Below are 25388 nucleotides of genomic sequence, written 5' to 3'. Positions count from 1 at the left end.
AGGCTGCAAGACTTCACATCCAGGGGCTCCACTCCTGCTTCTTGGGGTTTTCCAATTTGATGGACTGTATAAATTTACAGTCCTAAAATTACATTCTGCCCTTTGAAGGCAACAGCAAAGCTGATGTGGCCCCTGGTGAAAATGAGTTTGACACCCCTGCCGTAACCAATGAATGTAAGTGGAGAATTTAGATTTTGTAGTATTTTGTGTTTTGCAACTTGGCAATTTTGACATAATTTTGAACAGATATAAATTCAATGTGCAAATATGTTATCACTACATGGTGATTTTGAAGAGTTAATGTAGCCAGGAAAAGGCTGTTCTTTGACCAGTTGTTGCATATTTCAGGCTAAAACTAAACAGCAAGATCTGATAGCAAGAGCTTATAGCTAGCCTTCCTGATAGGACTGTTTAATGATACTTAATAAATCTTCATATAATACTTGCTTTCTGTTCTCGGTTTCAAGGCCCTTCGAAGCTCTGCTTCACTCTTATTATCTGCTCCTCTTCTCATATCACAGTCCCATGATCATCCACCTCAATAGCCCATTTGTCTACTTTTCTCCATGTTTGTACTCTCAAAAATTTCTCTGAAATATTCTACAGGTCTATTGTTCTCCTTTTCTGTTAATCATTCCTCTAAGGTTACTTTCTAAGTCATATATTTAATAATAAAAGAGTTTGTTGTACTTAAGAAGTTTCTTATTGCTAACAAGAAATACTTTTTTTATAGGTTTATACAAAGAAGCAAGAAGTTTAAACCTCTTGCTTCAGAGAACATGCAGGCAGTCTTAAAAGAAATAGGTCTACAAGACAAACTATGGACTTGGCCTAGTATAATTTATCCCTTCCTACACTATATGTGCTTTATACAGAAATAAAAGATGTAAACCTTCATACAGGAGCCCCTTCATATAGGCATAACTGTGTTTGGGACCAAAGTTCAAGCGCTCTCACCATTAAATTTTGAAATTAATGCATGGTTTGAAAGAGAGAGATATTTTCTAAGGACTGCTGATACGAACTCTCAGATCTCTCTGTAGATAAGAGCAACATCTTGAACTTTCAGGAGAGAAGTGTCCATTTTTGTGTGGTTCAGACTGAATTCTCCAGCAGTCTGCTCTGGTTTCTTGTCCTTTAAAACTCGGGATGTTGCGTGCTGTCTGACTTTGTGCAATTGAGAGGTGTCCACCTCAAGTCACATTATTTGAAGAATATTGGCAGTTACCACGGCTTTTTATGATAGTTATAACGAGATATTTCCATCTCCTGAGAAAGAAAACTGTGGTGGCTGCTATGGTAAACAATGCAAAGGGAAAGATAAAAACGGAAGTCTAAAGAACCAACAAGTAAGATGGCGATGGTCAGGAATATTCACCCTGGGACTTTTACACTGTAAGCCACGACTTTCAAGAGACAGTCCTACCAAAAAAAAAACTACTGTGAGAGGTCATAAAACAGAACTGAGATGCTGGCATCCATAGAAAGCAACAATTGAGGGCAACTGCCCGTGTAACAGCCCTGCACTCTTAATAAATCCTGTATTGGCACCGCTTGTTTGTCAGGTTTGTTTTTTGATGACTTTTGTTTCAATCAGAAATGAGCAAGTTGCTGAAAGACAAGCAAGTCAAAAGGCTGCTTCAGAAACATATTATGATAGGTGTTTGGTTTTGTGGTTGGTTTGTTTGTTTGTTTTCCCTTCTGCAAGATAAAAAGTATTGATTGGGAACTGTAACCTTTGGGAACTGAGTTCAGGTCCCAGGATCAAAAGGTTGGACTCCACTGATGTAAGTTATGTCAGGAGATGGATAGAAGAACATTTTAATTAACAGATTGTTCCACAGACACTGGGAGTGGGGCGGAGAGATGCACTTAGGAAAATAAGATTGTGAAAAGAAATTAAGATAAACTGTCCTCAGACCCCTTCTTATTATCCTTCCACATTTCATGGCCTTCCTTCTGCTATTAGTCAGGGCTATCTCACTACTACAGTGAGTGTGGAGGTCAGCATGAGGTATTGACATTTACTGGCAAGCAAGTAAAACAGTAATAGGGATTGGTACTGGTGGACAGCAGGATGACCATGAGCCAGCACTGTGCCCTTGTGGCCAGGAAGGCCAATGGCATCCTGGGGTGTATTAGAAGGGGGATGGTTAGTAGATCGAGAGAGGTTCTCCTCCCCCTCTACTCCGCCCTGGTGAGACCACACCTGGAATATTGTGTCCAGTTCTGGGCCTCTCAGTTCCAGAAGGACAGGGAACTGCTGGAGAGGGTCACAGAAGATGATGGAGTGGAGCATCTCCCTTAGGAGGAAAAGCTGAGGAGCTGGGTCTCTTTAGTTTGGAGGAGACTGAGGGGTGACCTCATTAATGGTTATAAATATGTAAAAAGTGAGTGTCATGAGGATGGAGCCAGGCTCTTCTCAGTGACAACCAATGATAGGACAAGGGGTGATGGGTACAAACTGGAACACAGCAGGTTCCACTTAAATTTGAGAAGAAACTTCTTCACAGTGAGGGTGACAGACACTGGAACAGGCTGCCCCGGGGGGTTGTGGAGTCTCCTACTCTGGAGACATTCAAAACCTGCCTGGACACATTCCTGTGTAACCTCATCTGGGTGTTCCTGGTCTGGCAGGGGGATTGGACTGGGTGATCTTGCGAGGTCCCTTCCAACCCCTGACATTCTGCCATTCTGTGATTACTCGGAGCAACAGGCAGCCTGATGCCGTGGGCCCTACTTGGTGTGGTGCATGGCTGCGCCCCGGGCACAGCAGAGCGGGTCTCCCCAGCAGCCCGGCCGTGTCCGCCGCGGGGCAGGCCGGGCCCGGGCTCCTGCGGCGGGTGGAAACCGCCTCCTCTCGCCCCGGGGCCGGGCACGCGCCTCACGCCGGCGGGACCGCCCGGGCCCTGCAGGCCGCTCGCGCGAGTTCCGCCCCGGCCGGTTGGCTCCCTCCTCCCGCCACGTGACCCGCCCGCCCCGCCGTGCTGGCGCGTGCCCGCCGCTTCCGGGGGGCGGTCCGGGCCGCGCCGTGCGGGTAAGTTTGGCGGAGCGGGCGGGGAGCGGCCGTGGCGGCGACATGTTCGGCAACGGGCTCAGCTACAGCGAGCAGGGGGGAGAGGCGGCGCCCGAGCTGGTGCAGGAGGCAGCGCCCACCACGACACCTTCGGCTCCCGCGGCCTTCGGGCTCTTCAGCAGCGACACCAAGAAGTAAGGGGGGCGGCCCGTCCCTCGGGCCCGCTCGGGGCTGTTGGGCGGAGGCGCGGTGGCCAGTGCGGGGCTGGCGATCCCAGCCCTGGGGCGGTGCGGGAGGAGTGCGGCCTCGGGTCTCCTCTCGGCAAGGGGCAGCTCCGGGGACCGTGCCGGGGAACGGTGCCTCGTTTCGCCGCTTCTACCCACTGGTGACTCGCTGTGAAAGTTCGCTTGCTCACCTTTGAGGTCTTCATAGCGGAATAGGTAACCTGTAAAGTTTTTGGTTGGTCTGTTTGAAAAAGCGCTAAACATTCCCCCGCCCCGCTTTTGGTAGCTAACCACACTGGCATTAGTTTAATTTTGTCTCGAAACTTATTAAAAAAAAAAAAAAAAAGTCCTTGGAAGTATCTGTGGGAGTTGGGAGTTGTGTTTGGAAGTGTAGTTGGTCATGGTAAAGTGGCCCAATTGAGGTGGGTGTTAACAGTGTTGTGTCTCAGTCACAAGTCAAAACGAGGAAGTGGAGAAGGGAAAAAAATCTCCCAGAGCTGAAATGCACAGGCACAGAAAGCCTTCAGTTCCTTAAAGGAAAAGTGAATTGGAGAGAAAAAAAAAGTGTCTGAATGGGAGGATCAAGGGGTTTGCTAAGCTGGAATTGTACCCTACAACAAATTGGAAATCTATTCGGAGAGCAACCAATAAAAAGCACCATAAACTAAGGTCTCATGTACATGAGAAAATCAATCACTACTTCTTCACTTTGATTGTTCTGCACAAAGAGAACATCCATGCTCTAGAAACCTCAACTGATGTGTTTATTCTTGTGCCACACCAAAGTAAATTACAGCAACATGAAGCTGCTGTCACTCTGATGCTTAGCTCTGTGAAACAGCAGATGATAGGCCTCCTCAGTTAGCCAGACAAGTCACATTTCTCTTCCCCTGCTATTTCACTAATACTTTGCTTATTCATTCTGTTCCAGTTAAGATCTTTGCTACTTTAGCATAGGTGCCCCTCTGCTGACTTGTGTGTTGTAGCTGATTTAAGTTGTTTGCACCCTTCTTTTCTTGTCCCCTTCCACAGAAATAACTTGGCACTTTATTTCTTAACAATTGTTTTGCTGCTTCTTTTCCACAGAGGGGTGTACTCTGATCATTGGTCATGGCCATAAGTCTCTACATAAATCATTTAATCCTAGACTTCAGACTTTTCTGCAGGTGAAGTATAGCTCTCTATGTTTTATCAGATGGAGAAGCTGAAGTGACAAATTCTGCCTGAGGCTGCCCAGTGTCCTGATACGTTTTGTACATGTGTGTATATGATTGTCTTTCAATACTGAAGAACCAAAATAGCTTGTGAAATGTATACATGCCATATTGATTGCTCCTTCAGGCTTGCTCTTACACTTACAGGAGGGAAGACCCATCCTCTAAAGGAAGGGCTTGAGAAGACAGCAGGCATTGATCTCCATGGTCTTTTGTAGCTGGAAAAGAAGTTCTTGTTGAAATAGGAAGTTATCCATGATTCAGACCTGTGTGTGAGCTCTGAGTATGGATTGCACAGTTGAGGAACAGACACTGTGCAGGGAGGATGGTGGAATTTGTGTAGTGTGAAAAAGCCACTGGACTACAAGTGAGGTTTATTATTAGAAAAGCAGACTGTGTTGCAGTCTGTTTGGAAAATGCAATAGTCTTTTATCAAGCAAATAGCATGTATGTTATATAGTCCACACTGGTAATAGCCAAAAAACTCCTTATTGAGAAGCAAACAAAACTTTTTTTCCTTAGAGCAGAAATGGAACTCTTCTTAGAACAGGGACTCTGTGGCCCACATGGAGAGCATCATATGTTTTGATGGTTTGGTTTTGTGTTCCTTGAACTGGGCAGAACTCATACCTCCCTTCAGAAAAGTACAAGGTATGTCTCTGTTTTCTAAAGTGTGGGGACAGTGGAGTATTCCACCACTGAAGATAAAATTACTGCTGTGGCTTTTCAGAGTTAGTTTGCTGGATCTCTCTTGATTGTCATTCAACACTGCTAAATATGATGTTAGGTATGCTTATGTCCCATATCACTGTGGTGTTTCAGTGCTTGGCAAACTTTTTATTGTTGAGGGAGGGGGATTCTGCCTTAGAACTAATGATGGTACAAGAAGTACTCCTTCTCAGCAGTGGGTCATATATAGAATACGTGGCCCAGAATGCTGCCGGACTGTTGGACCAGTCTGGTAACTGTTGAACCAGAGACCTGCACTTGCCTGTTGCCAGTTAATCTTAATAATATTGTGTAGTTAAAGTATAAATATCAAGGTATTGCTCTAAACACTTTATTTAAAAAATTCAAGTCTCTTTGTGTTGTTTGTCTTATCCTTTTTGTCATGAAGAGGAAGTAAGCCAAAATACTTCTGAAGTAAACAAGTAGTTTATTAGGATAAACTGTCTTTGATCTTGCAGCATTTATTATATAGAACAGCCTACGACAAGTGGATTAAAGAGGCAAATATAACTTGCCTATTTGGTATGTATTGCTTTAAAAACGCCTTTTGGTTGGTTAGATCACTTCGAATATGTCAGAGGTGGATCTCATGTTCAGTGGATGGAAGCTTTCTGTTGATTCTGTTAAATGTCTGAGTAACTGAATAATTAAAAGATCTTAAGTACCTGAGATGAGTCAATGTAAACTTTCTTGTGCAGAATGGGCTCCACTGCGTGGCTGGAGGTACTGTTCCTCTCCTTTTCCTCTTCTTCTTCCACACTTGTCACATGAGCTGTACTTGTATATTAATAGTTACATTTTAGGAGTTTATTCATGTATCCAGGTAGGTAGTCTGACACTTGCCTGTGAACTGGTTATCTTCCAGACGTAGGTCTCTGTAGGTGCTGCAGATGTACGCCATTCAGTTGCCCCCCACATGTTTGGAAAAGAAGAAAAAGGGTCAAGTTGTGGGCCACCTGAATAATGGAAATGGTTGGCAGACAAGTTTTTGCCCTTAACAGGAGTTTTCAGCAGAGAATTAGTAAGTCATGTAAGTCTTATGGACAAGCTGAATCCAGCCGGTGGACCTCTGGTTATTTCTCCATGGTCTAGATTGATGAAATCCATGAAGTAAGTCCTGCCTACTTGGAAGGCTGTCAAAACCACCTGTATGTTGTAGAGAGATACTATTTGATGCACGTCACCTAAGTTAATAGGATGTTTTTATATTTACAGTATTGCTCTATGAAGAGGGATGAAAAGTCTAACCGCCTTCCAACTTTTAAGAGAACATGGAAAGCTAATTAATAACATGGGATCCATGTTAATTGTCTGCATTAGGGTGCAGCTATTACTCCCTATGGTTAATGGCAGATGGACAGAGAATTTTCATCTATATTGATTGCATTTTGAACAATATTTACCTGCATGTAATATTACAATCTAACAATGTTTAGTTATTTGAAATATATACAATTTCAGCAATAAAACTGGCTATTGCTGTACCTAAACCAAATGTAAAAACTTACAGATTAACCACATGAGTAGTGTCGGTAGATATCAATTGATAAGTACAGTATTGAAGCAGATGGAAAAATTTATAACATGCATTTTCACCTTTACTGATTTGCATCTTTAAACTGTATTCCTGCCAAACAAAATACATTTGTAATTTATTAGGTATTTTTTCTGCAGATCTGGCTTATGCATTCTGTTGAGCTATTAATCAGAAAATTCAGCAGGGCTGCAAACCCTTTTTTTTTTTTTTTATTTTTTTTGTCCTGAGATTTGCAAGCCTGTTTTGCAGAGAGCTGATCTAAGGTGTTGATTTCTTTAAGATACTCATTCCCCAATTCTCTGTGCAGGAGACTTTTCCAAGTTCATCAGAGCCAAAAACTTGTTTTCAACAGCTGCCAGACATGTTCTTGGAGTCTTAAATCGATCAAGTTTTGCCTTGGCATATCCTGTTCCACCAGTCATGGAAAGGTTGTATGTACATAGACTGCCACTTGTGAAATTCTTGGAGGAGGCTCCAGTCCTAATATTCAAACTTGATGCATCCACTAGCTCATTGGCACTGCTACTTTGTTTCCCCATCTGTTATAATGGCATTATGCCCACTAATATGGTGATATGCCAGTTTGGGTAGGGTGTACAAGCCAGCAAAGATGAATGGTTTGCATGAACTGATGACTCTACAAGATGAAATCTGAACCCTGTAGTCAGCACCAGGATAGGAACTAAATGCGCAATATGAACATGGGTGTGCTACTGCAGAGCACTTCTCCAGCTGAAATCGGTCAGATCTGATGGGAAGTGACACACAGTAAATACATTCTTATTGCCATGCACTTGGCACATATGAGGATGCAGACAGTGAACTGCTGATTTGCTGTGATTCTCTGTAATGTAGTCATTAAAATTTTTTGAGGCTTATTTTATTCCTCAGAAAGGCAAGTTTTATAGTTTAAGGCCTTCACTGTGGTTTCTGCGTATTTATTATGCTGTCATATTTGCCCTAAACACTTGTTGTGATCTGCATCCTGAATGGCATTAAAAATACATTTCTGTAAGACTGTTAGAACATAAAGCCATAAAGCTGACACTTGCAAGAAATTCCAGAGTTTCTTAGTTATGCTTTTCTGAAGACTGCCCTTATCTGTACCACTCTGTGGTAGTTTTCTTACTTTGAGAAAACCAGAGTTCTTTTGGCATATAAAGGTTTGTGGACGTATGATATGGACAATAAGTAGGACCAAACCCATGGACTTCAGCAGGGCAAATGTTGGCCTCTTCAAGGTCCTGCTTGGAAGAATCCCATGGGATAGTGCTCTAAAAAGCAGGATCGTCCACGAGAGCTGGCTGATGTTCAAACGTCACTTCCTCCAAGCTCAAGACCAATGCATCCCTACAAGGGAGAAATCAAGTAAAAGTTGTGGGCCACCTGAGGAGTAAGAAGCCAACATGGATGAGTGAGGAACTCGAGTCCAAACTCAGGTGGAAGAAGGATGTTTATGTAATGTGGAAAAAGGGACATCACCTGGGAGGAATATAACGAGGCTGTTAGAGTATGCAGGAATATGGTGAGGAAGGCCAAGCTCCAGATGGAAGCAAATCTGGCCAGGGATGTCAAGGACAACAAGAAGGGTGTATTCAAGTACATCAGCAGCAAAAGGAAGGTTAGGAAAAAGGTAGGCTTGCAGCTGAATGCGGAGGGTGCCCTGGTGATGGGTGATATAGAGAAGGCAGAGTTACTGAATGCCTTCTTTGCTTCCATCTTTACTGCTAACACTAGCTCTCAGGAGTCAAAGACCCTAGAGATTGGAGAGAAAGTCTGGCAAAAGGAAGACTTTTCCTTGGTTGAGGAGGACCAGGTTAGAGATTGTTTGGACAAAGTGGACATCCACAAATCCATGGGCCCCAATGGGATGCACCCATGAGTGCTGAAGGAGTTGGCAGATGTTATTGCTAAGCTGCTCTCTGTCATCTTTGAAAAGTCTTAAAGAACAGGAGAGGTGCCTGAAAACTGGAGGAAAGCCAACGTCACTCCAGTCCTTAAAAAGGACAAGAATCACAGAATGTTAGGGATTGGAAGGGACATCAGGAAGCTACAGGCCAGTCAGTCTCACCTCCATCCCTGGAAAGGTGATGGAACAACTTATCTGGACATCATCTCCAAGCACGTGGAGGAAAAGAAGTAGTCAGGAGTAGTCAGCAAGGGTTCACCAAACGGAAATCACGTTTGGCCAACCTGATAGCCTTCTATGATGGTATGACTGGCTGGGTAGACAAAGGGAAAGCAGTGGATGTTGTCTACCTTGATTTTACCAAGGCTTTCGACACCATCCCTCACAATATCCTCAGTCAGTATTAGGTCCTGTCCTGTCCAACCTGTTCATCAGTGACCTGGATGAAGAGACTGAGTGCGCCCTCAGCAAGTTTGGTGGTGTACCAAACTGGGAGGAAGGGCTGACACACCAGAAGGCTGTGCTGCCATTTAGTGAGACCTGGAGAGGCTGGAAGATTGGGCAGAGAAGAACCTGATGAAGTTCAACAAGGGCAAGTGTAGGGTCCTTCACCTGGGGAGGAATAACCCCAGGCAGCAGTACAGTTTAAGGGTGGGTGTGCTGGAAGGCCGCTTTGTAGAGAAGGACCTAGGAGTTGTGGTTGACAACAGTTTGAGCATGAGTCAACAATGTGCCCTTGTGGCCAAGAAGGCCAATGGCACCTGGGGTGCATTAAGAAGAGTGTGGCCAGCAGGTCGAGGGAGGATGTCCTCCCCCTCTATTCTGCCCTTGTGAGGCCACATCTGGAGTACTGTGTCCAGTTCTGGGCTCCCCAATTTAAGAAGGACAAGGAATTACTGGTGGGGGTCCAGCGGTGGGCTACAAAGATGATGAGGGGCCTAGAGTACCCTTCTTATGAGGAAAGACTGAGAGAGCTGGATCTGTTCAGCCTGGAGAACACTGAGAGGGGGTCTCGTTAATGTTTATAAATATATCATGAGGATGGGACCAGACACCTTTCAGTGGTGCCCAGCGACAGGTTGAGAGAAAATGGGCACAGACTGAAGCACGGCAGGTTCCGTCTGAATATGAGGAAAAACTTCTTTACTTTGAAGGTGACAGAGCACTGGAACAGGATGCTCAGAAAGGTTGTGGAGTCTTCTTCTCTAGAAACATTTAAGACCCACCTGGACAAATTCCTGTGCGATCTGGTCTAGGTGAACCTGCCTTAGCAGGTGGGTTGGACGAGATGATCTCCAGAGGTCACTTCCACTCCCAGCCATTCTGTGATTCTGTAATATATATGTATATGCTAACACTGTTGTAGGTTCTGGCAGTGACAGTGCCACCTTTGTGGTGGTATCTTTAAAAGAAGTCTCTTCCCACCATTTTTGGGAAAGCTGAAAAGTACTGCTTCTCACTCTCTCACAATTTCTTCACAACTATCAAATACTGCAAAGTGTTATGCAACTATCTACAAATTCTGATTATTGCCCTCAAGACAGGCTGTAAATTGACATGACCACTTCAGTGGTAGCATCACCTCACATGCCACTTCTTCAGCCTTCAGGAAACTCATCTCTGCCAGCAAGGAAGATTTTTCTCTCTCAGAAGCTTCTCTGCAGCATTCGAGGTGTGGGCACTGTCAGAAAAGATCCTATGCAGTGGGGTTGCAAGACTGGTACTTCTCATCTTTTCTTGTTGCTGGGTGAAGTAGTGTATATGACCGCTCTACTGATGACAGATAATCTTAGATTAAATCACAGTCCTCTCTAGAAAGGGTTTCAAACTGCTCTGTCATAGTAGCATCCATCTGGTTAGAACTTCTGAAATGTAGGTTGTCTATGTATCTGCGTTGATGTTAGTGGTGGCAGGAACTTAACAGGTGTTCATACACTGGGTTACTCAAACATTGTTCAGGTATTGTAATTTCACAACAGGGAACTGGGAAGATGTTTTATTCAGTTTTAACTTTACTCTTTTCTGTATGTTTCCTCACTGACAATGATGAGACTGTACCTAGACTATCCAGATGGCAAGTGCTTGATAAACTAGTCGCAAAGCAGTCATTAAATGAGTTAAATTATGTTGCTTGTCAGACTATAACTAGTGTTCTTCTCTGTGGTTCTCAGCCTTACAGGATACTACAGTCATCCTGGTTTTCCTCACATCTCTGTAGTTTATCCTTTAAAACTACCAAGTCTGCTTTTTGGGCAGTATGCCTGTTTTTCGCATTGAAAAATTAGGGGTGACTGAAGAAGATATAGATTACTTCTCTTCTCAGATTCTCTTTAAACCATACTGCAGCTACACTCATAGCCAAATGATTTGAGTCTCCCTTGAAGTAATAGTTGAATTCTATGTTGGTGTTGTAAACTGGCAATAAATATAAGTAGTGTTATAATGGAAGAGGGTGGCAATACTGAATAGCACCACAAGATGTCATTCAAACGGTTTGTGGTATAGAATGAAACAGTGAAACTCAGATTTCTTAGTTTCCTGCTAGAAGAAGACCCCAAATCAACAGCAAAATAAACTCAAATTGCAGCATGTATTTGCTGCCGTTTTAGCTTCCATGTTCTATGGCTCTGAAATCTATTTACAGATCCTCTTTAAGTGTTAAATTCAAAATTGTTTGCAGTTTAAACAATAGTCTGAGCTAGAATAAGCCAATTTAAGGATTTTGCAGTGCCAGTAAAATGTAAAAAATCTGATTTTTTAATTTTTTCTTATATATATATATATTTATTATTATTCTTTTTAATTTTATGGGGTCACACAGGACCTTCTATAGGACTTTGTTACTACTCAGGTGCCAGGACCAAAGGTTAAGGTGCTCTGTCAGTGTGGATTTTCTACTTCCAACCTGGTAACATTCGTAGTATTTCAAACTTCACATTGGAACATTTTGTTGTTCTGCAGGCAAAAAAAAAAAAATGTCAGTATGCTGCGTTTAAAATATGTTACCCAGACTGAAGTCTCTTAAAGACTTTGAACACAAGAACAATTCAGTTGATATTGTGTAACTGAAAGCATGCAGGGGATGGAGAACTTTAAAGAATATATGCATTATTAAAACTCTCTTGAATGGGATTTCTGTAACTTTTGTTCTATAACAGATGGTTCCATAATATCAGAACTGGTGAAGCTTGCTACCTCCTCTGTGGTAGATTAGTTTGCCATTTCCTATATCTTATCTTGCAGTGACACAGTGCTGTCCTTGTGTACAGAGACTGTGTCTCACCACGAGTTCATTTGTTTAAAATTCCCTCTACTTTATTAGAGGTGATTAAAACTGTTCCCAGGTTCTGGGGCATACAGATGGCAAGTTGAATCGGAATTAAATTGTTAATTTGTAACACAGCAGGCTGATAAACTTCCAGGAGTAAATATTTTGTAGCTAAAGCATAATTGTTGCATTGCCTCCTGGGCTTCTGTTGCAGTTTTGATACCTATGAAACTTCTGCTTTTTATAAAGAAAGCATTATGATAAGTGAGTGACTTTAAGTAACTGAGTACATTGGAGTTGTGGCTAAAAAGGAGATGGAATAAGTGTGTATCTTATCAGGGTGGAGTAAGTGTTCTCTTAACAACAGTTGTTCAGAATAGGTAGGTGCAGTGGCAAATTATGTGCTACAGATTATGAATTAGTTTAATGTAATTAAAGGTTTGTGATAGTTACTACGAGAAGACAAAGTAACTGAGAGTGAGGCCCAGATTTATCCCTGACATGGTTGGTTTAAACCTCTGTCATGTGCAGTTGTGCTCTTTTTTTTTTCTTCCCCCACCCCCCCCCCCCCCCAGTATAAGTGGGTAATGCTGCTTAGCACAATCTGAAATCATAGTCTTAATCTGAGCAAGATGCCATTTCAGTGACCAAGTGTGTGCTAACAAGAGTGTGGCATAGTCAGAGTTGTTTAGTTGCTGTTTGCCATAATCAGCATGAAGAGTAATGCTCAGGGTCCTTTCCCGCATGAGACTCCAGGCTGTTAAAATAGTTTGGCAGTTCTCTTGGCTGCCAACTAGGTGTTTTGGGGGTACTTTTGCTTTTATTTTGGTGCATTGGGGTGGTATTTTTGAAAGGTGTAGTTTGTGTAGTGGTGTAGCGTGGTGGCTTTTTGTTGTTTGTTTTTATGGCAGGGGAGCAGATGGAGCATGAAAGAGAATGAGAACTAGAAAAATCTAACCAGTGGTTTTTGTTTACTTTTTTACAGTAATATCTGTAAGAATGCTACTAACTGGTAGGCTTGTTGTAGACCCTGTCATATCCACACCCTGTTGTATCCAGAAGTGGTGCAAAGGCATATGAATAAAGCAGTGCTTTGAGGCAGAAAGACAAACGTAGCATATCTCTTAAAGGCTATGATCATAAAACATGAAAACCTAGAAGAAAGTTAGAAATCATCTTCCTCCTTTTAACATTTGACCAGTAATTTAATGAGAATGTATTATTCTGGATGTGTTGTGTGATTTCGATCATGTTGTATCGTCGCGGGTCTGTCATGTTCGATGCTTGCCATGAGAGAAAGTTAGACAATGATTTTGCACTCCAAATTTACAGTCTCTTACCTTTCAAATTCTTTTATCGGAGAATACAAACCTGTGGTGGTAAAGATTACAGAGGCGGCTTAGTACTGATTCCTTAATATATTAATAATTGGCTCATTGCCTTTTTTGGGTAGATGGTATGAAAAAAATAAAGATTGTATTTCATACCCTATTCATATTGTATATAGGTATAATATTTCTAATTATAGTCCATACCAGTGCTTTCAACTGGCAACTGTTTAGGACAGTGGGGCTGTATTATATATAGAGGTTGAGACACTCAACTGCAGCTTGGGAGTACAGGGAAACAAGTGGGACTCTTCTTTTTCCCCCTCTCAGTCATTTCAGCCCGTCTTGCTCTTAGGAAGAATGGGCTCAGAGACTATTTATTTACTCTTACAAAGGCTTTTTTTGCACCTACTGTTGTTGAACCATTACTGTCCTGGTTCATATAGCTCCATATCATTTATCAACTATTATATTAGGCTTCCTTAAACCTGGTTTTGCTGCTGAAGTAATAAAGCTTGTATTTCTGTCATCCATAATATGTACCTGACTCTGTAAAGCCAGAATTACTCTCAAAGCTTTAGTGGGGAGAGGCCAAGGTATTGATGCAGCTGGAGGGTTGCTTGCATGTTCCCGAGCTCCTGGCAAGTGAACATAGGTGATAAAGAAGTTATTTGTCTAACATTGTGTACTGAAGATCTGTCACTTCAGAATAACTAATTAATATAGAAGCATGAACAGCAGTGTGAAGCTTGCATTTATGCTTTCTGTTCTAAGGGATTTTACTTAAGGATTGAAATTCCCTTACATCTTTTTAATGCTTGGAAGATGGCAATATTTTTGTACTGTACAATAAACTATATTATGAAAGACTGCAATGCATTTGCCTTTCCCATTGTTCATTGAGGCTGCTGATAAGAGTTGTTTTTGGAGGGAAATGACCTTTGAAATCTGTGTGGGATATTTGTTTCTAGAAGTTGAAACAGCAAGGGAGTGGGTATCCTGTTACTTAATAAGATTTTCTTTTCTAAGTAGACCTCAGTCTCAGCAGGCAAGTTGGGTTGAGTGTGTGGGGTTTTTTTTTTGTGTTTTTTTTTGTTTTTTTTTAATACTGTACTTGAAAGAATGGAACAGAATTCTACAATGCTGGGTAAAATAATTGAGGTGTCTTGCACTATAAAATCTGCTCTTAAAGGGCAAAACTTTGAGGTTACACTGAAGCCATATCTAACCATAGAAGAAAAAAGGCTTACTGCTGCTGATCCTGATCCATATGAATATCTGGAACGATATTTTACTCTGTAAGTATGTAATGCTTGCTAATACCAGATTATAATTTTTAGAAGAGATTGAAAGAAATACATCAGTTCATGTAGCAATTAATTTCCAAATGGATTCATCAAGAACTTGTAGTTTTTTATTTTTTATTTATTGGTATTTTTTTTCCATGGTGGTGCATTTCTCTTATGAAGTGAAGGCTGTAACCAGGTCTTCATGTCTTAATTTCTCTGGTTTGTATCTTAGCTGTTAACATTTCAGAATGTTTTAATTTGAAATGTGTGATGGAATATTTTCTCGAAGCAGTTAGAAGTACATTTCATTATTAGATACTTCTTTATTCTGTCTTTATGTCTAAAATTCACCTTTTGCCTTTTTAAAAAAATATTTTTTACACTGGCAACTCAGTCATCCTGTGATAACTGAATGCTTTTGTCATTCCTGTCTTCTGGGAGGTAGTCTTCAGCATGTACTTGAATCTGCTGCTGTGTTACTTCCTCTGTTTTTGCTGCTTGATCCCGTATTTCACAAAACACTTCATTTTGAAAAAGCAGTTAGACTTAAATTGGAAGTTGCTTGTAGGTATCTGCATCCTTAATTTTGCGTGTTTTTCTTTTGGCTTATTAGGAACAAATGGTGTTTGGGTTTTTTCCCCATCTAGTTGTGGTTCTTAAGTTTGTGGATGTATACTGAACTGTGTGGGTAGTGTGAATTTCTCAAGGAGGGGCACAGGTAGATGCAGTACTGGGTCTGAAAATACAAGGAAAATCTCAATTAAAGTGACTCTATGCCTTGCAAGTAGTAAAAAATGCTATTTAAAGGTTTGTGAAGAAATGGATGGCAACGTTTTATCTCATTGTAACTAATTCTGGCTTTGGCTTAAACCTCTTTTCCTCCCCATCTGAAATTCTGAGGGCAATGATAAATCAGAATATATTTAGGTTTTGCATTCGCTTTTGAAATTCTGTCTGGATTTCTATGTTGCCCTTTACAATGTGAAAACTCACAGGGTTTGTAAACTTGGAAAGCTTTTGGAGTTTTTTTAATATTGCAAGTATCCATTCTTGAGCCATTGTTTGCTTCATATTTTTTAGTACTTGAGCAATCTAGGCATTACAAAAGGCTGTTTCTTCAAAGAGTCTTTTTTGTAAACTTTCAGAGTCTACACATGCAATTAGACTGTTGTCCTTTGCATCTAAAAAGCCAAGCATGGTGAGGTTTCTTACTAGTGGTGGCTAATGAGAAGCTGTATCTGTTAGAGCACATCCTTGCTGACTTAATATTTCTGTGTGGGAATTTTATTTCAGCTGTAAAAAGTGCTTGAACACTACATGTGTCTAATCATTGAGCTGTCAATCTTATGGCATGTGGAACAGATGTTTTGTACTATAGATCTGAGGCTTTTAATCCTGAGGACAAGGGACAGCAGTTTACAATCCAGAAAGGCAGATGAAAACCTAAGGTTACATGTTTGATTCTCATTGAGATTTGGACCATACTGAAGTCTGCTATTGGGCTTTTTGGTGATTTATGTAAGCTGATATTATATTGTAATACAGACATGTCAGCCTCAGGCTATTACATTGTGGCTCTTACTGGGCAAAAAGTGAGGAGTGAATGAATGAAACTGAGCTCTTCTCTTGCCTCAGGACTTCAGCTTTCAGCTAACGGCAGATTAAAGTTGCATGGTCTTGCATTATTGTTGGAATCTGATAGATTCTTCTACTAACACTTCATTATACAAGGCCGGCATGGTAACAAATACAATTTAAAAGTGAGCAAGAAGCGGCAGTGCTTCACTTGAAGTTGCTGAATTGATGCAAGGATATCAAAATAGTATTCTGATTTTATTTTTTACTTTTTTCTAATTGATGTTTTGCTGTGCTTCTACCATAGAAATGAAGACCTAAAACAGATGTTGGAAAGCAGTAAAGATTCTGCAAAGCTGGATGCTATGAAGAGGATTGTTGGGGTATGTGATTTTTTTTTTTTTAATTATTATTACTTTTATTTGTTAGGGTATCTTTTTCGTTGTTGTTTTTAGTTCTTGGATATGAATACTGTTTTTGTTTTACAGATCCTCTACCAACTCAGCATTTGAATCTTTAAATGGTATTTAAGGAAGTCCTTACTTTGGAATTTTGTGTAGAAATTGCACTGTCAAAATACGTGCAGCCATATAATTTTAAAATGTTTATGTAACAGTGCCAATATGGCTTTAAATATCAATTTTCAGTAGGGAGGTGAGATCTTATAGAGGAAATGGTTCCTTCAGAGGAGCCTCTAATGCTGCCTTAATTCAGCAGACAAGAAACAGCAGAAATTTGTAGGAGTAAAATGATAAATTGTGTTTACAATTTTACTTTTTTAGATTATATAAGGTACAGGTTGTATCATGCAATCATGGTCTTTCCCCCGACTCTAAACTTAGCAATTTCTCCTTTCAGTATCCCCTAGTGATGAAAATTTTACTCAAGCTGGTTGTCTTCTGCTTTTGTCTTTGATCCTAGAATCAATTACCTATTAGATCTGGGTAATCTATCAGCTACTATTTCATAGAATCATTTAGCTTGGAAAAGACCCTTAAGATCATAGAGTCCAAACGTTAATGTAAAAACTGCCAAGTCTGCCTCTAAACCATGTCCCTAGGAACCTCATCTACGTGGTCTTTAAACACCTTCAGGGATAGTGATGCAACCACTTCCCTGGCAGCCTGTTCCAATGTCTGACAGCCCTTTCTGGGAATAAGTTTTTCCTAATATCCTAATAAGTTTTTCCTAATATCCTCCCCTGGCACAACTTGAGACCGTTTCCTCTTGTTGTAACACTTGCTACGTGGGAGAAGAGACCAGTACCCACTTTGCTATAACCTCCTTTCAGGTAGTTGTATAGAGTGGTAAGGTCTCCCCTCAGCTTTCTTTTCTCCATTTCATAACATCAAGGGGTTTTTTTGGTGAAAGGTATCTTGGCTCTTCTTCTCCAACACAATGTGCAATTGCCCAGGGTTTAACTAGTGTGAGTCTGGCACACAGAGGTGCTGTTGCAAGAAATCGTGGCCTTTAGAAGTGTCATGGTTTCAACATGTGGTAACTTACATTCTTCTGCTTCCCTCAGAAAAGATCTTTCTTCTGGCTTTTACTGTGAGTGGGGGGGTTGGGGAGAGTTATCTGTTTTTCCCTTGGTTTTCTTTTTCAAAAAGGTGGTCAGATCTTTATCTGTATTTGGAGACTGTTGCAACTGAATGTATGTGTGTATGTATGTATCAGAAACTATTAAATTGATTCAGGTTTAAATTTTAAACCAAGGCTTTACTAGATTTTTTTTTTCCCATTTCTTCCTATGGACAATGCTCTCATGAGTGCACAATAAGCAAATACACTTATTATAAATACTTGCTACGGTTACGTATTCAAAGCAGTTCTTAACAACTTTTTCTTTAACTTCCTGTAACAGAAGTACATGATACTATAAAGCTGGACATGTGTACTTAGCTGTGGTCCTTGATGGTCTGAAGCTTAGGTGATCAGGCAAGGAGGTCTTCAGCAAGGGAAGGCAGAACTAAATTGAGCACACTCTTTCTTCTGCACCTACACTTACCAATTCTAGATATTTGCCCTTCTGTAAGTTCTCAGTCCCCATTCCAAATGCTGGAAGAACACTACTCCTCAAGATAGCAGCAGACACCTTCTGTTTCTTGGGTGTTTTTCCGTTGCTCAGCTGCTGGTTCTTTTCTTGAAGCAGAAACAGCCTTCTAGCTCATAAGATTGACTATTTTTGACCACAAGTGAGTTGTTTGAATTCCTGGATTCGCTGTGTTTAGTCTCTTCTATATTTTCCACGTATTTGCCGTTATCTTGTGTTTAAACTGTGTTTCATAACAGACACCTGGTACCAACCTCTGGTTCACATAACAGACAGACAGTGAGCTTTACAGGCCAGGACTGGGACCTTGCACAATTAGCACAAGGCATTGTGGCAGTGGTGATAAAGTTCTTGTTGTGCACAAAAATCCCTATGGGTTACCAGTTGTTTGCTTACATCTAAAGAGTTCTCAGGGATCAGATATGTTCTCCAGAGATGAAAGGCTTCCTCTAGCCTTATTATTAGTGGAAAAAGGAACTCTGTTGTTGAAGTATTGTTTAACATGTCTCACTGGAATGCTTATTTTCACTAATTTTAGGTAGGGCGAAAAGCTGTGCATAACAATAGTTTTCTTAGTCTTCTAGTAGACTTCGAGACCTTCCTTAGTCCATGTAGGTGTGATGGAAAAGTGCCAGGATAACAATGCTTATAGCTCCTTTTGCTGCTTCTTCCTCCTCTAAGGTGGTTTCCAAACTCTCTCCTGGGGAGAAGGAGATTCATTACAAATAAAAACAAATCTGTCTTGCAGAGAGTGACTTTTAACTATGTAATTTCAAGCCTAGGAGTAATCCAGTTTTGATCTTTCCACTCCCCCTCTTTACATGAAGATGTCTAAACTTACCTTCCACTCAGATAGGTATGTGTAACTTTAATGATCTTTTTTTTTTAAGTCAGTATGTTATTTTTTATATTTCTTCCTTACATGCATGGCACAAAATAATGGTAGTCTTGGAAGATTACAAGCAACACTGCTGGTTTAGAAATTAATTCAAAGTGTATACAGAACTGAGTTTATTCTACTGTATGCATGAGAATACAGTAGCTGATACTTCTTTTAAAACATTCACTGTTATTACAACAACCAAGGTATTCATGTTTCCAGGTCTTGAAACCTGTCTAAACTTCACATCTGGGGAAAAAAAATCTCGGTGGGATTTTGCTCATAAAGGTTTTGGAGCATAAATTTAGGAAACAAATTCACATGCCATTTCTGTCTGTCTCTTTCATGAAAAGTAAAAAGTTTAGTACACCCTGACATTAAATAGCACTTCTTCTAGAATGAAAGTTTCTGTCTGTGCAGGAACTCCAGATACACAATTGGAGAATATCTATGCACAGCAACAAAAACGACATGATAGACCTCAGTCTTGGAAAGAACCATTATGTTCTTTCAGGTTAATGATGCATGGGAAAGGAGGATTTACGCTAATAGTTATGACTTAATGAGTCAAAATACACTCTTTTAAAAGACCCTAAATACATATTTACATGGTACACTGGAGCTATTATGGTTGATCAGTTAAATAATGCAGGTAATGCATAGAGTCATACTGTTACAGCCTGTCAGGGAAGTCTAAGGATCATCCTAACTCCTGTTGCATCAAGATGAGATGATTGATAATATTTTATTCTATGATACTTCTCTGCAGTGCATCTTGCTACTAAGTTCTAGTTGACCCTGGTCATTCTGAATCTGGAATTTATTACAAAGATCCTCCAGTCCTGACAGCCATGGTGTAATTTAGGTTCTTAGTTAAACCCTGTTGAAACTCATACATTGTTCTTGCTTCTTAGTTTGTCACTTCCTGTGCTTTGATACAGCTGCAAGAAATAGTTGGTTAAATGGAAATGTCATGCTGGATTGCTGCTCTTAAACCCTTTTGTAAGGCTTACTCAGTAATACCTTGAATTACAATGACCTTTTTTCTTTTTCTAGTTTCTAGTGTCTTTCTTCTAACCTTCTCTAAATATACAGTTTGTCAAGATATTGCCTGGTTTTGTGTGTTCTTGCTTTTGTTGCATGAGATCCTAGTTCTTCATGCTCTTAATATGTTTTATCAGTGAAACACGCAGACCTGTGAGTTAGGAATATGAAGTTTAATCAGCTGTATAAAGTTGTGGAATGGTGGGGATGTGAGATGGTTTTGAACAGCAGTAACTGCAGTTGCAAACGTCATGATCCTGGGTTGGATCCCTGCATATTTGCTTGTCTTGGTGAGCTCTTAACCTCTCTGATTAGCTTGGTGTTTGGCTGACAGGATCCCGCTCTTGACTGTAGCTGGGGGTGCTCTGAGTCGGCATTCAGCAGCACTGTAACTTCATCCAACACATGCATTAGATTCCAAGGTTTACAGCAGGAGTGTGGAGTACTGGCAGACATTCTGCTGGAATTAGATTTAAGATGTAAGAGAGTTGTGCAGCTGTAGTGTATATGGAAGTATTTTATTCCTTCTCATGTACTTGGTTTCTTATAAATAAGTCCTTCCTTAGACTGTTCAACCAAGGGCTGAAGTTAAACTAAGGTTTTGTTATTTGTGCTCTTTGAGACAATTTTATTGTTTACTACATGCCCTAGTTTCAAATTTCTCTGAGATCAAGTATGAAAACTTTCTTCATTAAAAACAAACAAACGAAAAAAAAAAACAAACAGAAAACCAACCAACAAAAAAAAACCTGAAACCCCACAGTGGGCTGACTGATCTTGCTTTTACCTGTTGATTTTTGTTGTTGTTCCATATAAACAGTCTAAGGCCTTTTGTGTTTAGCTTGCTATGGAAAACAACCTCATTTTGTTTTAAAGTGTAATGTCGTTTTTTTTTCTTTTTTTCTCTCCTTGATTCTGTTGTGTACCAAGATTGTTCCAGTGAAGAGGAACAGGACTTAAAACCTGTATAACTTCTGATTTATTTTTTTTTTTCCTTCAGATAGCAGCTCCCAAAAGGTGATTTTGTAAAGCTTTTCAGATTAGCAAGATCTTTTGTTTAAGTAATTTTTAAAGCATTAAAAGTGCTATCTAATATGGTAAAGTCCAGTTTGCTGATTCCATCCCCCAAACTTATAACCAGCCAGGGTTGTTGGTGTGTGTGTGTGTGTGTTGTGGTTTGTGGTTGTTTTTTTATTGTTTGTTTGGTTTTGGTTTTGTGTTGTGGTTTGTTTTGTTTTGTGGGGTTTTTTGTCTTTTTTTTTTTTTTTTTATGGATAGTATCCTGCGAAGTCTAATAGTTAACAAAAAATCAGACTTTATTCTCAGCTTCATAGAAATCAGGCTTGAAATGCAGATCTGGAGTAAATGCCTGTCTTTTTTAGGGGGAAAAAAAAACAACAGAAACACTGTAATAAATTATATTACTACATTGCCAAGATTTGTCTCTCCATTTTTCTTTTTTTTTTTTTTTTTTTCAGATGATTGCAAAAGGCAAAAATGCTTCTGAGCTCTTTCCTGCTGTTGTGAAGAATGTTGCCAGTAAAAATATTGAGGTATTCATATAGCTTGTTAAGCATACTGTTATGGAAGATCTATTAATGAAAACTTTACTTACGTGTATCTGACTTCAACATGAACCATAGAATCTCTAGTATTTTTTTAACAGAATTTCTCAGGGTTTAATTTCAATGACAGCATTGTGGTAATAGTTTAACATCTAAATAAAGAACCTACTGGCTGATTTGGAGAGAGGAGTAATAACTATTTACATTTAAAAAATGATTGATTAGAGAAAGTTTGTGGAAGTGTGTGCTGGTAATTCTGAGAAGTTTATTTGAGGTGTTGTGTGGCTTGTGAAGTTTGAGTAGGGATTGTGCTACATAGTATTAGAAAACATCTATGGCAGATCAAGGCTGAGAGGTAAGAGCTGGGTAAAAAAGTTTTCACTGTTCTACTCATGTAGTGTCTTTATAAAAGGAGTGTCTCAGGATTAGGATTGCAGAGTGAGGTCACTTTAACTCAGTTAAACAAGTCTGTATGAATTTGTGGTTAGACAAAATGTGATGTTATGAATGAATTGCATTTAATTTTTTTTGTTTCACAATACCTAAGTGTTGGGTTTTTGATAATTTAGTATAGAGAATTTGTGTAGTACTTTATTAGTGTGAGTGCCTGTGATTCCAGAAGATTACAGAAAAGTAGCCTTCAAATCTCAGGATCTTTTGGAGAGATGTGACTATTTGGAATGTGGGGGAGATAGGTCCCATCTTGAGCAGAGAAGAAATTTTTGCTGATATGCAGTGTAATCTTAAATCTTTGGACTACTTTTGTGTTCTACAAGACATGGAGACTTTAAACTTCAGTCATACATGCATCTTTGGAATATGCCCTTAGTAATTTACTTTGTATGAAAAATTATGGAAGGAGTGTATGAAGAGGCAGACAAAAAAAATTAAACTTCCTATAAAAGCAGCTGATGAAGAACTTGAGTCACAATCATCTGCAATATGAGTTATTTTTTTGAGTCCAGTTGCTTGAATACATTTATTCAACTTGCACTAAATTGTGTGACTTTTAATTAAAAGAAGATTTATTTAGTAATTGTTTTCAGGATTGCTATACATAAAAACAGTAGCAGAAATACAAGTTTCTCTTTCAGGCTGTTTACCATTCATTTCATTTTAGCAGCATATATGTCTGTTCTTGCCCCAGTATCAGGAGTTAGACACACAAAGTAGCTTGCTTCTGCATTTTTTTTTTCTTGTAAGAAAGCAAGAAAATGAAAAAAAAAAACTCGCCTTGGACTAGTGAAAATTCAAATTTCCTGGAAGCTGAAAAACAGAGATTGCATTCAACTGTGATGGGTTTAAATCCACAGGCTTACTATGTGGCTCAAGGAAATCTAAAGCAGCAACTGCATTAGAAAGCTGTACAACTAGAGGTTTTATAAAGAAAATGTTACTCTGCTCATTACCAGTACTATGCACAAACTGCCAGCTACAGTGCAGAGCTATTGGAATTATGGTTGACTTGACAAATGAGATTTGGATGAAAATAACATCTGTAAATTTGTAGTTCTGAACTGTGTAGTGACCAACAAGCATCAGTTTGAGGAATGCAGAGCAAGCATGCAATATTAGTTACTTTCTACTGCACAGGATCATAATTTTGTAAAAATGCAGGAAACAATGGTTTGAAGCACTGGCTTTTAAGAAGAGAAGTCAATTGAATGCGTGCTCCAGTTCTTCCCTGCTCTCCTGGAAATACATATCTCAGCCTCTGTTATTAATAGGAACAAAAACTTCCTTTTTCCCTGGCTTATGGCACTGAAGATTATATTTCCTGCAATAACTACTTCAGCAAACTCCTGTATCTCTCTAATGTGCTGCAATATACAAGGTTACAGGTACATCTGTGTGGTTTTTTTCCTTGTTTTATATGAATGGATAATAATAGTCAAGTTTGAGTCTAATTTCAGCATTCAAGAAGTTATTATTTTTTAGCTACTATTTTAAAGCTTTGTTTTTTCCATTCTCTGAAATAACGCATGTATTTGACTTGAGGCCAAATAATGACCTCTTTTAAGTCAAGGAGGCAGAAGTGTGCAAAGATGACAATTCGGAGCCTTTCAGAACTTCCTGTATTAAAATAATGTCAGAAATTGTAACTGTAATTTTAATAATAGGTAATAAAAGGAAATGGGGCAAGGAATCACACTTAGACTAGTTAAATATTCCCTTCCACTTTAACTTGTGTTTTTAGGTTACGAATACTCTTAAGTCCAGTTTTGAACAGATACCTTACACCAAAGAGGAGTGCCATGAACAGTGTTGTTCATCTTAAGTGTTTTTAAGTGTTAGAGCTGGAACTACTAGCCTAGCAGAGGCAAGACTGCACCAGTTCCAGGCTGCCAGCCCAACCGGTAGTGGGAGTGTATTCCTGCTAGGTGTGCAAATGCAGTAGTATGTTTTGTGTATGTACAGGCAAACAGAAATGCATGTACACAGAGGCAGCCGCATAAATTGATGCAGGGTACTCACATGAAAACAAACAGCAGCAGCAGCCTGGCAGTTCAAGATGAAGGTCCCCTAGTGGGAATGTATACACACATACATTAGTACAGTGTGGATCCCTCCAACAGCTGGGCTCAGACACAGTCTGCCTGGTGGTTGGCCCCTGCATCCCAGTCACCCCTCTTGCTGGCACTGGGACATATGGGCATTTGAGACTGCAGCCCTCATTCCTTTGCTGGTACAGACCACTCTACATGTACGAATAGGACTCCAGTGTTCTCCCAGTAGCTGCCCCCTCATGGTCTTGCCCTTAGCCACACAAATGTGTGCACATACAACTGGACCTGGCTAGCACTCACCTCGTTCTCTACTATTCAACCTGCTGTGGTTATGCCCTTAGATATGCACATGGCTCTTGACCCTTGACATCCACAAACCATCTGGATTCTCTGGTAACTGGTTGGGACTCCCCTGGTCCATGCCATAGTCAGCTGCCCCTGTGGTCCTGCCCTTAGATACCCACCCTTACCTAGCTCCTTCCTAGGCCACTTCACCTACTCACCTACTCACTAACAAGTGCAGCTTGATCCAGTGGCACACCTGCACCAATTCCAGTCACTGGCACTACAGACATATAGGCTTGTGCTTGGTTTCACATACTCCAGTCACTTCAGTTGCTTGCACCCTTGCTCATGGGCCCTCTGGACTGTGGTCAGAGCCCAGGTGCTGGCAGCCAGACCTTCACTTGTTCCAGGTGCTGGCCACCATTCACACAGGGGCCCCTATTACTTGAGATCCCATTCCAGATTCCATTCACTCTGCTCTCTCTTGTTGCGGGAGCCTCTGGACATCTGCACCCTCGAGCCTGTAGCCTGACTGTAGTTGCTGGCACATACATGCACCTTCATTCTGAGTAGAGAATAACTATTTTCCTTGATGAGGTAAAAATGGAATTTAATGAGAAAATACAATAGGTTGTACTGATCAGTTGCAGGGCTTGAAGGAGTAGATGTACCAACAAGCAAACTGTTAAGATGTGTCCAGCCATTTTGATTTGCTTATCCCTCTGTTTTCACAGAATGATTAAGGTTAGAAGGGACCTCTGTAGATCAGCTCATCCAACCCACCTGCTAAAGCAGGTTCACCTAGAGTAGATCGCACAGGAATGTGTCCAGGTGGGTCTTAAATGTCTCTAGAGAAGAAGACTCCACAACCTCTCTGGGCAGCCTGTTCCAGTGCTCTGTCATCTTCAAAGTAAAGTTTTTCCTCATATTCAGGAACCTCCCGTGCTTCAGTCTGTGCCCATTTT

At 40.4% G+C, this 25388-nt stretch overlaps 1 protein-coding gene across 4 annotated transcripts in view; it reads left to right on the top strand.

Moving 5' to 3' along the window:
• The first annotated feature begins 2985 nt into the window (after nt 1–2985).
• The window catches only part of AP3B1 (adaptor related protein complex 3 subunit beta 1), a 154008-nt gene continuing 131605 nt past the window's right edge, over nt 2986–25388 (top strand). For 2 of the 4 annotated variants that reach the window (XR_002417582.2, XM_021292178.2), the window contains exons 1-3: nt 2986–3210; nt 16397–16472; nt 21545–21619. Coding sequence is in view for 3 of the 4 variants with exons in the window: in XM_021292178.2 (XP_021147853.2) it covers nt 3080–3210; nt 16397–16472; nt 21545–21619 (282 nt within the window). In the remaining variant the exon portion in view is untranslated. Of the gene's footprint in view, nt 3211–14267; nt 14524–16396; nt 16473–21544; nt 21620–25388 lie in introns of those variants that run through there. The other 2 variants (XM_005505942.3, XM_065047388.1) reach the window with 2 other exon arrangements.

The sequence above is a fragment of the Columba livia genome, chromosome Z, assembly GCF_036013475.1.
Source record: "Columba livia isolate bColLiv1 breed racing homer chromosome Z, bColLiv1.pat.W.v2, whole genome shotgun sequence".
In the NCBI taxonomy this organism is placed as follows: Eukaryota; Metazoa; Chordata; class Aves; order Columbiformes; family Columbidae; genus Columba; species Columba livia.
This window is presented reverse-complemented; position numbering and strand designations above follow the sequence as displayed.